Consider the following 14,094-nt stretch of genomic DNA (forward strand, 5'->3'; position numbering starts at 1 on the left):
CAAATGTCCCATGGCTGACCTGGCAGATCGATTTGAGAAACTACGAGCAACCTCTGTAAGTCGACAAACTTTACTTTGTTATTGTTCCAGTCTGTCAATAGAAGTATGTCATCAGACAAGAGAATCATTCCGGAAATACAGCAGTTAGAGTAATCCGACGATTTGACTGGAATGTGCTGGCCTGGAGTAATTTTCCTTCTCCTTTGTTTGGCTTTTTCTGACTTATGACCTGAGGAATATTAAATCAATTATATGTATATATAATATGTTTCTATCGGCATCACAAAATAGTGTTGACATTGAGCTAGCAACATTACAAAAATATTCATTCGACAAGCGTGCCTGACCATAAAGTATATAAAACTTATTATTTCAAACGATGGTATATGAAATACTCTACCTAGTATTATAACGTGATTTATGGACATCTTCGAGTTCCTATGAACTCGGGCACAATCCGAGCAAAGCATTTCGTCGCAGTCTTTGCATTTGACCACGTATTGAACTTTAATTTTATCTTGTAAGCATGGCTCACAATGATAGCGGGCTATATTCTTCTTTGATTCAGATATATTGGTCGAAAATATCGCCGTCAGCTTTTCATGTTCATCCGTTGTCAAGCTCTTTCCGCCCAGTTTGCCGATTGTAAAATCCTCAACAGGATTTTCAAAATCTTTCGACTGCAAAAGCTCTACTCTACTCCCGGAATCGTCAGTTGAATCAGGTATCAAAATCCATTAAAACATTTAAAGAAATGTTAATTATGCACGAATTGTAGACAATTGTGTCCTTAAACACAATTGTAATTCATCGTGCGCCGTATATAACTACATGTGTTTCAATTATAACGTTATTATTAAATATTAAAATTGTCTCTATTTCATTCCTTGTTGTTTCATATTGGTAGTGCAAATAAATGGATATTATAATTCCAAGTTATTCGTATTTCAACGTTACAAATAGAAAAATGAAACGCGATTTTACGATATACTGGGAAAGCTATCGCATATATGCTTAGCTTTTTTATTACTTGATATGACTGTCACCTCTGTATTTAAATAAGACACTTATTGAGTGATTTGAATGAGACGATGTAATTGTATAACCCTACCAATTTTTGTTGAAAATGAGCAGAAGACATTTACCTCATAACTTTGCAAAAACATACACAGTCTGTTAAGAAAGTTTGCCAAATATATATAAGTAAACATACACGTTTACAAGATACTGTTTTCATCTTCTTTGAATTACACCTTCATTTCGAAAACATACAAACATGTATTTTAATAAAATGCTTTTACACATTAGACAAGACATGAATTTATGTTACTATCTGACTGTAAAATCCACTAATACATCGACGCATAACGCCGGTTTTCCATATACATGCTAACTGCGTTAGTAAGCCGCATACGTATACCACATCCATATCTCAAAATTAAAATAGTATTTCATGTGTTCGCAAAAAGAATCAAGAATAATAGAAAGTAAAAAACGAATCTGATAATTAACAACTCCTTTCAAGAGCCGCAATTGTTTTTCACATTTACTGGATTAAATAAGTTGTTTCATTTCCATGAGAAATAGTTCAAATTGGTACGGTAAGTTTAATGTTATTATATTTAGACTTAGGATGCTGACGTAATTCACATTGAATACCGGCTTTAAGACTCACATATATTTGCCCCATCATAAAATGTGTCAACTATTTGCGGAGCACATGTACTAACCCGGCATTGTGTATGTTGTGCTGACTTTTTCTTAAATTCCATTCAAGACTCTTGCGAACACTGTCACCTTGTTGTTTTTCTTCTAAGGGAACCAACCTTTGGTTCAGCATTTCCAATACGCACATCATTGAGCTCGAGTCAATCTTTGTGGCTTCATCTGAAAATATACAAAAATTAGTTATGCTGACGTTATTCGAGTTAGACGGCATCGCGAGGATACATTGGTTCCGACTGACAACGTTAATAAACCACTTTGCATTACACTGGAAACAAAAGGGCCAACATGGCCCTACAACGCTTACATGAGTATCAATGCTCATAAACAAAAATTAGGTAATCAAGCAATGTGATGACATGCGAGGTAAATACTGGAAGATATATCAAACAAGCTTGCGAAACTACATACATTGTATTACAAGAAGTCACCGGTTTTTAAGAAATACATGTTTGTTAACGCCTGGGGACAATAGAACGACATTTTAATAAATGCTTCAGGCGCATTTTGTTATTACATGTACATGTATCAAATTATTTATGTTTTCACTTTTAACTGTTTAGAAAAATGATATAATTGTAAGGAAAAGTATCTCTGAAAACCTATACATAGGCGGCAGGCTTCGTTAACTTTGAATCAACATCATTTCCCTGAACTGTTTAAAAAGACACCTGTAGTAAATATTCGTAGATTGAATTTACATCTAGTTAAGACTTGTCAAGTAAGTTATAATTCAGATTCAAATAATAAATTTTCTCAAATAATTTAAGAGTAGTAGTCTCTCCATTAGAATTACCAATAATGCAAAAGTTACGATGGGGCTTGTTTCCTAAAATTTCAACGTGCAATTCTAGGAAATTATTTGCTGTTCTTTTCTTCGAAGAAGCCGAAATATTACATTTTCTATAAATAAAAGAACGTTTCATTGTTTACTCAAAGAAAACGTCCCTTGAAAATCATCTAATGTTATATATGTTCTAACTTGAAATGTAGAAACTTGTGGAAAACAGTATGTAGGACAGACAGGGGGGCAATTGAAAGCACGATTACGTGAACATGTTTTAAATATAGAATTAAAAAAATAATAACTCCTTAAATTTTCTATATCAACATTTTTACAAGACTGAACATAGTTTGAAAAAGTTGACCATTCATCCATTAGAACATCTAATATTTACAGATAAAGAAAGTAATTCTTATAAATTTAAAGCAAGATGCATCGCAGAATTTGACTTGATTAAACGCTTGCAAACTCCATATCCGCTTGGACTCAATGATAACATATTTAATGTAGGTAATATTTCAAAATGTATTAATATTGATATTTTTTCATTATTTCAAGACAGAAATCGTAAGACAAGATCACATGGCAAGAGATTTAATGGAAACATTAAAAGAAAACAGCATTAAACAATTGATATGGAACAGTGTAATAGTATTCTGTAACTAAACGGCTAACATCGACTTCTTTCTACTTTATGTTCCCTTTTAGTAACTTCTTTACGCTTAATTGATAAGGAAGCGGATAATATTATTTTGAGAACAGATCCAACGTATGAATGTGCTCGTTAATGGTTTTACGAAACATTACCTTCATCCCACTATTGAGAATGTCGATACACATAAAATATATCGTATCAAACTTTCTTTAAGCAACAAGGGTATAGATCTTCTCAATTTAAATGGTTCATTCAAGAATAATAATGTAGAAAAATGTATTCTACAATACTTTAAGAATAAAGAAGGGCCAATAATGTGTTACAAATATAAAAAGCCTATTCGAAATTTCATATTCAATTATAATAAAGTAGTAGCAGAAGATGACATTTCTGCAAATACACCTTCTTCTTGAGATTGTATTAACTCCATGTACCGCTACGAACCCTGTTGGACATATTGTTACAGGAGATTTTAATTTTATTAAAAACAATCTCTTTAGAAAGCTGCTTAAAAAAGGTCCTTAATACCGGATAGCATCTGAAATTAATTTCCATACATGTAAATTAGAATTGACAGAAACTTTATCCAAATATTGTAAAAGCTGGTGTAAAAGAGAAGGGGTAGAACTTAATGCCTTAATGCCGTGGATAAATAAAATATTGTACCTAATAGATAAGGAAATAGAGTTTTTCAACAATAATCCATTGCCCCCCCCCCCCCCCTCCTAAGTCTATTTCGATAAATCCAAAGCTGATCGTGGATATTAAATCTCTACATAAAAAACTGGTATTTGAACTAGTTGACAAAGCAGCTGATAATGTAATCATAGTTTGACGTTTATATTAAGTTAATACTATAATTGAAGAGTTAAATCTTCTAGCATTTACATTCCTAGCCAACTCGATGAAGAAAGTGTTATTAAAACTCATATTGATTCTAATGATAAATATCGAGTTCTGCTGAATGGAGATCGTGATACAATACACTGGTTACCTAAAATGCCAAAAAAATCCGTATAATTCACGATTTATTGTTAATTCCATTTCTTGTTCTACTAAACAAGTTTCAATTTTACTAACATCCTGCTTAACTGCTATTAAGTTTCATGTAAAATACTGCAGCAAAGTTTATGAGAATCCTGGAATTAATCTCTTTTAGTCTATCAATAATTCTTTAGATTTAGTTAATGATTTTGAAAGACGGCGATATAAGGTCTCAGTGTTTAAAACTCCTCTTTTCGAAAAAACTTTTACGATGTAGAAAACTACTTATATGGCAGTTGATGATAAAAAAGCTTTTTTAACAAATGATCGCTCAGATAAATATATCTATTGAACATGCACAAACGTCATTGAAGTTTTAAATTTTGTACTTAATAATTCTTTTCTAAAATTCGGTAAATGTTTATATAAGCAAACACTTGGCATTCCAATGGGTGCCAATTATGCACCTTTACTTGCAGACCTCTTTTTATACTGCTATGAAAGTGAATATATGTTGAATTTATCTAAGTCTAGAGATCTCTCTCATGTTGATAAAGGTTTTAATAGCGGGACATAAGGGTGATAGGACGTATTTTTTGGAGCTCAACATTTGTTTGTAAAATAAATATGTTATAAATTGAGGAATGTTTCATAAATTATACCAGTGGATAGAGAATCATATTATTATTAATATACTATAAAACAATGCATTTAATATGATTTAATTTGAGTTCAAAAAGCAGAAAAAAGAAAAAAAACGTAGTGAAAGTGATGATGAAATAAATTTGAGTAAACGAGTAAATTTGAACAATTCATGGGAGAGCACGGACCTAAATATAAGTGAGCGAAAATCAACGGACAAAAGCTGAGGGATTAACATTTCTACGAGCAATCGTTCTGATCTGCTAGAACAGTGTGAGAGTGATACAGAGGCGAAGTCAAATACTGGGACACAAACAATGTCATCACATCCCGGAAGTACCACAGAGGGGCCGTCAAACGCCGACATCGTAGCGCTGCTTGGAAAAATGTGTTTCAAACTGAACGATATGGATCAACAATTGAAACCGTTAGACGGTCTGGAGAAAATAATTGACACTTTTGATAGCGAACTCAAGCGCCTATGGACGAACATCGACGCGCTAGCTAATGAAACGATGGAGAAGGTTGACAGAGCTGAGAACAAAAAAGAATCGGTAGAAATTGACGTAGACGAAGCTTAGAGGAAAATAGCCGACCTTGAGAAAGACGATGCCAAAATAAAGGATGATTTAAACTATATAAAATCCGAGAGTATGCGAAATAACTTATTTTAGGGAACATCCCGGAAGTACTAGGAGAGAAACCTGCGGAAATGGACCATATTGTTAGGAAATTTATGTTGGAGAAGCTAAAAATGGCTCAGGATGTTGTTGACAATTTAAAACTAGAATGGGTTCATCGTATTGGGGTTGCGCCATCACTTCCGGAACAATAGGCTAACCAAGGAGCAATCATGAGGGGAGCAGCGACCGGAAATGGAGCGGAAAATGGAAGGCCAACCGGAGCGTCGGGAACGGAGGGGTCGAAACCAGGAAGACAGATTATGTATATGTTCAGTTTTTTCAGAAACAAGGAGTTGGTTCGTGGTCAAAGTAACAACTTAAGACGACAAACTACTATATTTCGGAACAATTTCCACCGGAAATCGTAGCTAAGAGGAAACGCCTTTAAAGGAAGATGAGGGAAGAGAGGGACGCAGGCAAACAAGCGTGGGTGTCGAATGACACTTTGTGCGTTAGCGGGAGACCGGTGAGGGATGCCTAGGACGGGGAGGGAGGACGTGCTTAGTGTTTGGTTTTAGAATTGTAATGGACTTAGTGTTAGTAAACGGGAGGATAAAAACTTTGATTCATTAATAACGGAATATGATGTAGTCATTCTTTTGGAGTCGTGGACAAGTTAAACTAGTAAGTTAAATCTTACAGGCTATGACTTATTTTTTACAGAAAATATAGGCAATGAAATGCCAAGCGTAATTCAGGTGGGACTGTTATTTATGTTCGATCAAATATCAAAAATGGGTTATTCGTAGTGAAAAATGTACATGATACGATAATTTGGCTAAAATTTGATAGAAACTTTTTTAGACTAGAACGTGATGTACTTATTGCAGTTGTATACTTATGGAGCGATAGCTCCCCAAATAATAACTTTGTAGATGATGATCTATTTGATAGTCTCGAAACTGATATATGTCATTTCCAGTCGCTTGGTACTATACTCGTTACAGGGGATCGTAATGCGAGAACTTCTTGTAAACCGGATTTCATTGATTGTGATAGATATGTCCCAGATACCGATGCGGAAAATTACCAGCTAGATAATCCGTTGCAAAGATTTTCACTGGACAAGGGAAGTAACAAGCAAGGTAATAGATTATTAAATATGTGCAAGGCTACTTCCCTTAAAATTGCAAACGATCGCTTAGGCTCTGATTGTGGGGTAGGGAACTTTACTTGTTTTAATACAAACGGAGCGAGCTTAATCGACTATCTATTATTAGGATAGGTAAATTTCGCCTTAATAGCTTCAAATCCATGACTTTAGAGAGTACAGTGACCATGCAATGTTATCGTTTAACGTCAAGTGTAATACGAATGGTATAGACCCAAATATTGAATAGAATCATGAGAAAATTTCCTGGAACGTAGATAAAAAGGAACATTATAGATCGGGTTTAATAGAGAAACTACCCGAATTTAATGATTTGCTGCTAAACAAGCTAAAACAATACGCGTGTCTGCTTATAATCGAAGGGTCCATAACAGGAAGGTATGGCGAAAATAGAATTGAAAGACATTTACGTGTATGCCAAATTTATAACGTGTTATCGAACATGAATTCCATTTTATCCTTATTTATCCTTTTTATCAACAAACTAGAGAAAAATATATAAAGCGTTATTATAGACTACGACCTAGCATATTTAAACTTGTACAGATACTGTCATCAGAAAATAGATCTGAACTTTTTATGTTAAGTAAATATATATATATATGTATACGAAGCTTCAAAGGTACGTTCAGTGCATTAAATGCAATGAGATATTGTATCTAAGACTTATACCACTATTCTCATCTCTCCTTTACATTGTGAAATTTATATATTCCTTATAAGATCCATAATAAGATCCATTCTATGTGCTATTACCTTATGTCTTATAATTTGATTTGTTTAAATGTACTTATATGTCACAAGGAACTATGTAGTTTACGATGATACATTTAATAGCACTTTCAGATATATTGACGATATTCTGAGTTTGGATAATCCTGTGTTTACAGATAATATTCAATCGATAAACCATTTACAATTGCAACTTAATAAATCTGATACATCTGATTTAAAAGAATCCTATGTAAATCTGCAAATCGAAGTAAAGGAAGATATATTGAGTATCAATCTTTAAGGTAAACGTGGGGATTTTAATTTTAAAATAATTAATTACCCTCCTTTAGATGGAGATGTTCCTAGTTCACAATCATATGGTGTTTTTATTGCAAAGTTGATAATATTTGCTAGAATATGTACAGATGTCAAAAATTTCAGCTCTCGTAGTAAACTTATGACGGAAAAACTTCTAAAACAGGGTTACAGATATTATAAATTAAGGAAAACTTTCTCAAAATTTGTGAATGGTCTTAATAATCTTATATCAAAGTAAATAGCAGTTTTAAATCGCTGATTGCTAATAGAATCGTTCATCCCGATCTTTATGGTGATGTTTTAAAGAAAAAAAAATCAGCAGGTAGTTTGGCAGATAGACCCAATGAATTACTTGGATTTTACTTAAACCGTGGTTATAAAGGCAATACTTTGAAGAGTTTGAAAAGCCTTTTAGTTTTTGAAGATGAATTCCTGAAACAAAATATGGGGTTGAATATAGCATCCTTACATAACCAAGCTTTCAGTCCTTTAATTTTATGAAAATTTTGCAAGTTCATGTTATCTTTAAAACCTTTTTGGCTGACTCGGAGTGTTTTGGCATTTGACGTCATTTTCTTCAAATATTTTACACAGGTAATCATTTGGAAGAAAACATTAGCTAATATATGTCGTTTTTATTTTCAATAATGTTTTCTTTATTTGCTCCCAGTTTAAGTACAATGATGTTTTTATATTATGAAACTCTATGATCACACAGTTTTAAACCTTTTATTTTATAAGGCAGACTGTGTGTGCTGCTCATAGTTTCAAACAATGACTGCATCGTATCTTTGAAAAGTTTTCGCATTAAGTTCTCTGAATTGTATTCCTCCGTCTGCAGATAGAGTCAGGATCTCTAATTATTGAAGTACATGGGGTGTACCTATAAGTTTATTATTATTTGTTTTATTATTAAGTTTCCTCAAGTTAATGCATACTTTGATAATATTTACCTTTTACGTTGTTTCTTTATTTAGGATTCATTTTACTGACCGTTCCAAGGCGATACCTAACAATCTTTGATAAACATACCTATTTTTTATATATTGTTGCGTGCCCGATCGACAGTGTTCTTGTTAGTCGCTTTCTAAATGTAGGACCGTTTGCTCTGTGCCGTTTTAACTGGTTTTAAAAGAAAACCCGAAACCAAAAACACTTTACTGTTTATTGCTGCAATCGGTTAAATATAATACCAGTTGAAAGTGTTAAACAACAACAAATCAAACGACACCCAGAAGCTTAGCAGTTCCAAAAGAAATCGTACTTATTTCGCTTGTCTTCCACAAAAATGAAGCACAATGGTTAGAGATTAACCGAATGATGAGTCACCACCGACATGTACTGTGTTTTCAACGAAGATGAAAGTTTAAGTTTCTTTTCTAATAAAACTACAAAAATCAGTGCTGTATAAGGCAAAAAAACTGGAAATGATTCTTAGCATTACAGTGTTTAGTAAACCATATATAAAAGTTTGTATTAAACTGTTTAAGTGAAAATTTAGATGTTTTTCACTAGAAAAATGTCCGAAAATTTACCATGGACTTTACTGTCAGGAAGATGGAGCTGGAATGAATCTAAAAAGAATCTTCGACCCGCCAACGGACGCTCAGGTCGATCAAACCCAGTTCGGTCTACCAAAGGTCGACCAAAATTCTTAACAAATGATCTTGGAACTCTGTGACCTCGGTCGACCCAAATGACCTTTCTAAGAAAACCAAGATGGCGGCTAGAGTAAATGTAAACAATAAAATAGTTGGAATTTAGCCTAAAGGTTTACTGGTTTAAAACAATTAAATGTACCAACTTACATTAAATGTTAATGTTAATATGAAAATGGTGGTGATCATTTGACAATAATCAATAATTTATAGATGAACTATGACTGAACTCAGAACAGGAGTTCAGGTAAAATAACAACTGCTATGTTTCTTCACAGAATTCTAGCATGCATATAAGTAACAATTAAAAGGAATGGTTAAATGAATACCGGAATGTCCAGCAAATGAATTTTGCGGCTACAAGACTAGGAAAATGGTGAGGGTTATAAGTTAAATTTTACAGTCTGCTTGTCATTAATAAACCAGATTTGTATCAATTGCTAAATTGCCCTCACCAGTTAAAAACACACAAGTTAACGAAAAAATCACAACGGATATGGTAAGTACCTATTTTGATGGTTAAAAGTCACAATAATACACGCTGGGGCGCATCAATACCCCCTCGACAGAGAGGCTAAGCTCCTGCTGCCGTTAAACTTTATAATCACAACTTAGATAAACTTTGAAGAACACAAAAACTTAATAACTGTAGCATACACATTCAATGAGATCAGGTAATAACGTCCAATGTCCATCAACCCTAGTCACACAACCCAAGTACATTGGGTTAAAATGTTAATTCACTGTTAGAACATCAATTAATAAAAGTCCTCTGTTTTGTTTGTATATGAATATAACACGTTTTATATTCTTAAAATGTTTTAAACTGTCTTAGCAAAAACAACACTTAAAAAAAATTGTTTCGAGTCCATAAAATTTGTTTGGTTTAGCGTAATCGGTATTCCTGTGCCGGATATGTGGTCCCTGGCCATACCCGTGTAACACTTGCCAACGCCCAAATGTGATACACGGACTGGCCGCCCACGCGCAGCCAGCGAATACCCAGGTAGCACCACACCAGTGCTACGTGGACCCACTTCTCCGAGCAGGCGCGTCGTGTACCCGCCAAATGCTCGCGTGGTGAACCAGCATTGGGCGGGCCCCACTACGAGGGGCGACTGAGGATGGCGGTAAACAAGGCATGTAAGTTAGAAGGACAGTTAGGTTATTTTGGATTTATATTTTCCTTTTCCTCATTACGTTTTCTCTTCAAATTTCTTGAAGGGGCGTCAATGCGTTCCCGCTCTCTTCGATCCGATAGACTCCTCTAAATCGAGTATAGGCGCCTCTCCACCCGCCTCATCTCGTCCAGCATAAGAGTGGAAATCCTCGAGATGGCTACGCATGCCTTGGTGGTTTCGTCCATTGAGTTCCTGAGGATGTTGAAACCTTCACTGAGAGCTAACACAATTGGGTCCTGTTCAGTCTGGGACCCTGCCTCTGTAACACTGATGTCTGACTGCACACCGGTAGACGTTATATTGAATGTAGACAGCGCAGGCGTTGGTTGATTGTCTTGCAGGAGCAGGGGGTCATTCAGCTCAGCTTCTGACAGGTGTATGTCGACTCGCTCATCAAGCAGGGGTGTAGCAATAAAGGCATGCTTGTGATTAGGAGTCGTCGGCTGAGGGGTTGCTTGGCGTGAAGTGGTCGGAGCTGGGGCTATCCCAGTAAGTTGTGTGACGTATGCCAAGAGCTGGTTGTTTGGGATTTCCCCTGCGCTTGATGGTGGCTGAGATGTGACTTGAGGCTGTCCTTGAAAGGTAGTGTCAGCGCCGGTTGAAAATGTTGGTGGAACCGGAAGGAAAGAATATGTTGGGTGCGGTTGAACAATACGGGGTGGGGTTTGAAGAGGGGAGGTTGGCTGGTTGAATGGCATCGGGGAAAGGGTGGTGACGAGAATGTTCCTCACTGGCGACTCTAAATTGTTGAGAAAACCAGTGTGCTGGCCTAAGGTGAACCATGAGCCCAAAGTACCGAGCTGAACAGGTGTTTGAGGTGTTGAAGGCATCGGTTGCGTGATTGGTACCTGTGAAGATGTCGGTATTCTTCTTAATGGCTGTACCTCCTCGAGCCAGCTTGGCAGCGAATGCTCTTCCTGGTCAGCGAATACCCCGTCCACGTCCTGGTCAATCGGAGTCACGTCTCTTTGGGTAACGAAGTATGGATTAGGAGACTTGATTAACGCTCTGGTGTAGTCTATGTTCTTCTTTCCAGCAATGGCACTCAAGTGGCGTCGATAATTAGCCATGTGACCCAGGAAGACTTCTCGGTCCTCACTCCTGAACTGGCATAATGTGCAGAAGTAGGGCACTCGGTTTTCTGGAACATGTTCCTTCAGGACATGGCCAAAGACTCTGCCCCTCCGGTCTACCTTGCCGCAGTGATTACACTTATAGGCTAAACCTCCGTTGGAGAACTTGTGCATCTGAAAAATATTGAAAAAAAACGTCCATGGACATGGTCTTTAAAACAGCTAGATTAAAGGTGGTGACTCAGCGGGCGCGCTAGTTTCGATGTTCTACTTTACCCAGTTCGGGGACGGACAATGCGGTTTACTGTTTCGCTTAGCTTTTGCGGCGACCGACTTAACCCACTTGGGTGCTCGGTGACCCAAGTACGGCTTCAATTTATTATGGTGTGTCACTTTAGTGGTACCCTCGCGATCGAGTTGAATTGCCAAATTGACACACGAACGTTTTTCCACAATAGGAAAAGGACCGTCATATGCTCTTTCTAACTTGGGGGTCACACCTACCTGTCGACTCTCACGCAAAAACCATACGATGTCCCCAGCATCATATTGTATAAATGACAACCGGGCATCGTAGATCTCTTTGCTTCGCGCTGCACTTCTCTGAAGTTGCTCCCTGACCATAGCATGTGTTCGTCGAAACCTCTCTTGCGTCTTGAGAACAAAGTCAACTTCAAAGTCATCTACGCTCTCTTCAGGCCTTACATGGCCAAACATGATCTGACTTGGGAGACGTGTTTCTCTCCCAATCATGATCAGGTTTGGCGAAAGTTTAGTCGCTTCATGTGGAGTTGAGCGGTACGCTCCAGCAAACACATCCAGGTGTAGATCCCACTCGGCTTGCTCTTCAGCAAGGTAACACCGCACCATTTTAAGAAGAGACCGGTTGAACCGTTCAACTTGGCCGTTACACCGTGGATTTCGAGCACTTGTTCTTGTCTTTCGTATCTCGAGCAAGGAACAAAGCTCTTTCATAAGTTTGCTTTCGAAAGCAGCCCCCTGGTCACTATGTAATGCCAATGGCACTCCCCATCTACTTACTACTGTGTTGAGCAGCACGCTGGCACACGTCTCAGCTGTCTGGTTAGGAACTGCAACTACCTCAACATATTTTGAGAATAGATCCGTGACCACCAGTACATACCTGTTTTTCCGCTCTGTAACCGGAAATGGTCCAGCGTAATCCAGTGCGAGGACGTCCATTGGGGCATCTACCCCTATATGGCCAAGAGGGGCACGCGGGGGTTTTGGAGGCTTTTTGTCAGACTCGCATATGTCACAGCCTTTCACGTGCAAAGACACATCACTCTTTAGGCAAAACCAATAGTAGCTTTGCAATATTCGATGCTTGGTCCTCTTCATTCCCATATGTCCGGCTGTCAAAACGTCATGCGCTTGCTTGACCACTTCCGCCCGGATCGAGTGAGGCGCAATAAGCTGCAACATCTGACCATTACCGTCCTTTCGAATGAACCTTCTGTAAAGTACACCCGAGTGTATTTCAAGGTTATCCCAAATCAGCCAATAGTGGCGGGTTTCTGGGCTTGCAGTAAGCATTTCACTCTGAAGTGGTTTCCTTCCCTCCAGTTTGGCCTCCAGTATAGATTTAATATGGCCATCCTCAATCTGCTTTGCGACTACGTCTTCGTTGCTCAGGGCGGCCGCCCATAGCAAAGTACGACCCTCCCCATACCTAGGCTGTTTTACAATACCTTTTGATGTACTTGGCTCTTGGTCATCTGGATTACTTGCTGCTCTTACAGCCACATCGGTCTGATCTTCATTAGGAGTGTGCTTGGTACCTTGAATGTCACTTGAGAGCTCCTCACCCAGTCGACTTCTTAGTGTCATCAGCTCTGACCGTCGGAGGCACTTTTGACATGGTCCACACTTGAGGGGTTCCATCATATCAACCTCCGGACAACTGCAATCTTTTGGAGTATCGCATCTTGAAAGTGCATCACAATGCCCCATCCTTTTCCCGGCACGGTTCTCTATTGTGAAGTCATACTGGGCAAGTATCTCTATCTATCTGGCGATTTTACCGCTTGGCTCTTTTAGACTAAATAGCCATACCAGTGCCTGGTGGTCAGTCCTCACCACAAAACGCCTACCGAGCAAGTACTGGCGAAAATATTGGATGAAGAAAACCACTGCCAGAAGCTCTTGCTCCGTAATACAGTAATTACGCTCCGCTTTATTTGTGGCGCGACTAGCATACGCAATTACTCGCTCCCTTCCTGACTGTATTTGGGACAACACTGCACCTAGTCCAACACCGGATGCGTCAGTGTCTAGGTAAAAGCTTCCTGCCTCATTCAGAGGGTACCCCATAATATCTGGGCCAATCAGGGCTTGTTTCAGGGCGATAAATGCATCCTCGCAAGCTACTGTCCATTGGAACGGACGGTCCTTCTTCGTTAGGTCGATCAGAGGCCTCGCTAACTTGGCAAAATCTTTCACGAACCTACGGTAGTAAGATCCTGTTGCCACAAACTGCTTCACCTGCTTCTGGTTCTCAGGTCGCGGCCACCCTATGATTTTGGCTATGTTAGAGGGGTCGGGC

At 37.9% G+C, this 14,094-nt stretch overlaps 1 protein-coding gene across 4 annotated transcripts in view; it reads right to left on the reverse strand.

The window, feature by feature from the left end:
• Positions 1-1,361: 1,361 nt before the first annotated feature.
• LOC128238912 (uncharacterized) overlaps positions 1,362-14,094 on the reverse strand; it is a 46,997-nt gene continuing 34,264 nt past the window's right edge. For all 4 annotated transcript variants that reach the window (XM_052955228.1, XM_052955231.1, XM_052955227.1 and 1 more), the window contains one exon: positions 1,362-1,887. In XM_052955228.1, the coding sequence (XP_052811188.1) occupies positions 1,706-1,887 (182 nt within the window). In that variant the 3' untranslated portion in view covers positions 1,362-1,705. The remainder of the gene's footprint in view (positions 1,888-14,094) is intronic.

The sequence above is a fragment of the Mya arenaria genome, chromosome 6 (assembly GCF_026914265.1).
Source record: "Mya arenaria isolate MELC-2E11 chromosome 6, ASM2691426v1".
Classification (NCBI taxonomy): domain Eukaryota; kingdom Metazoa; phylum Mollusca; class Bivalvia; order Myida; family Myidae; genus Mya; species Mya arenaria.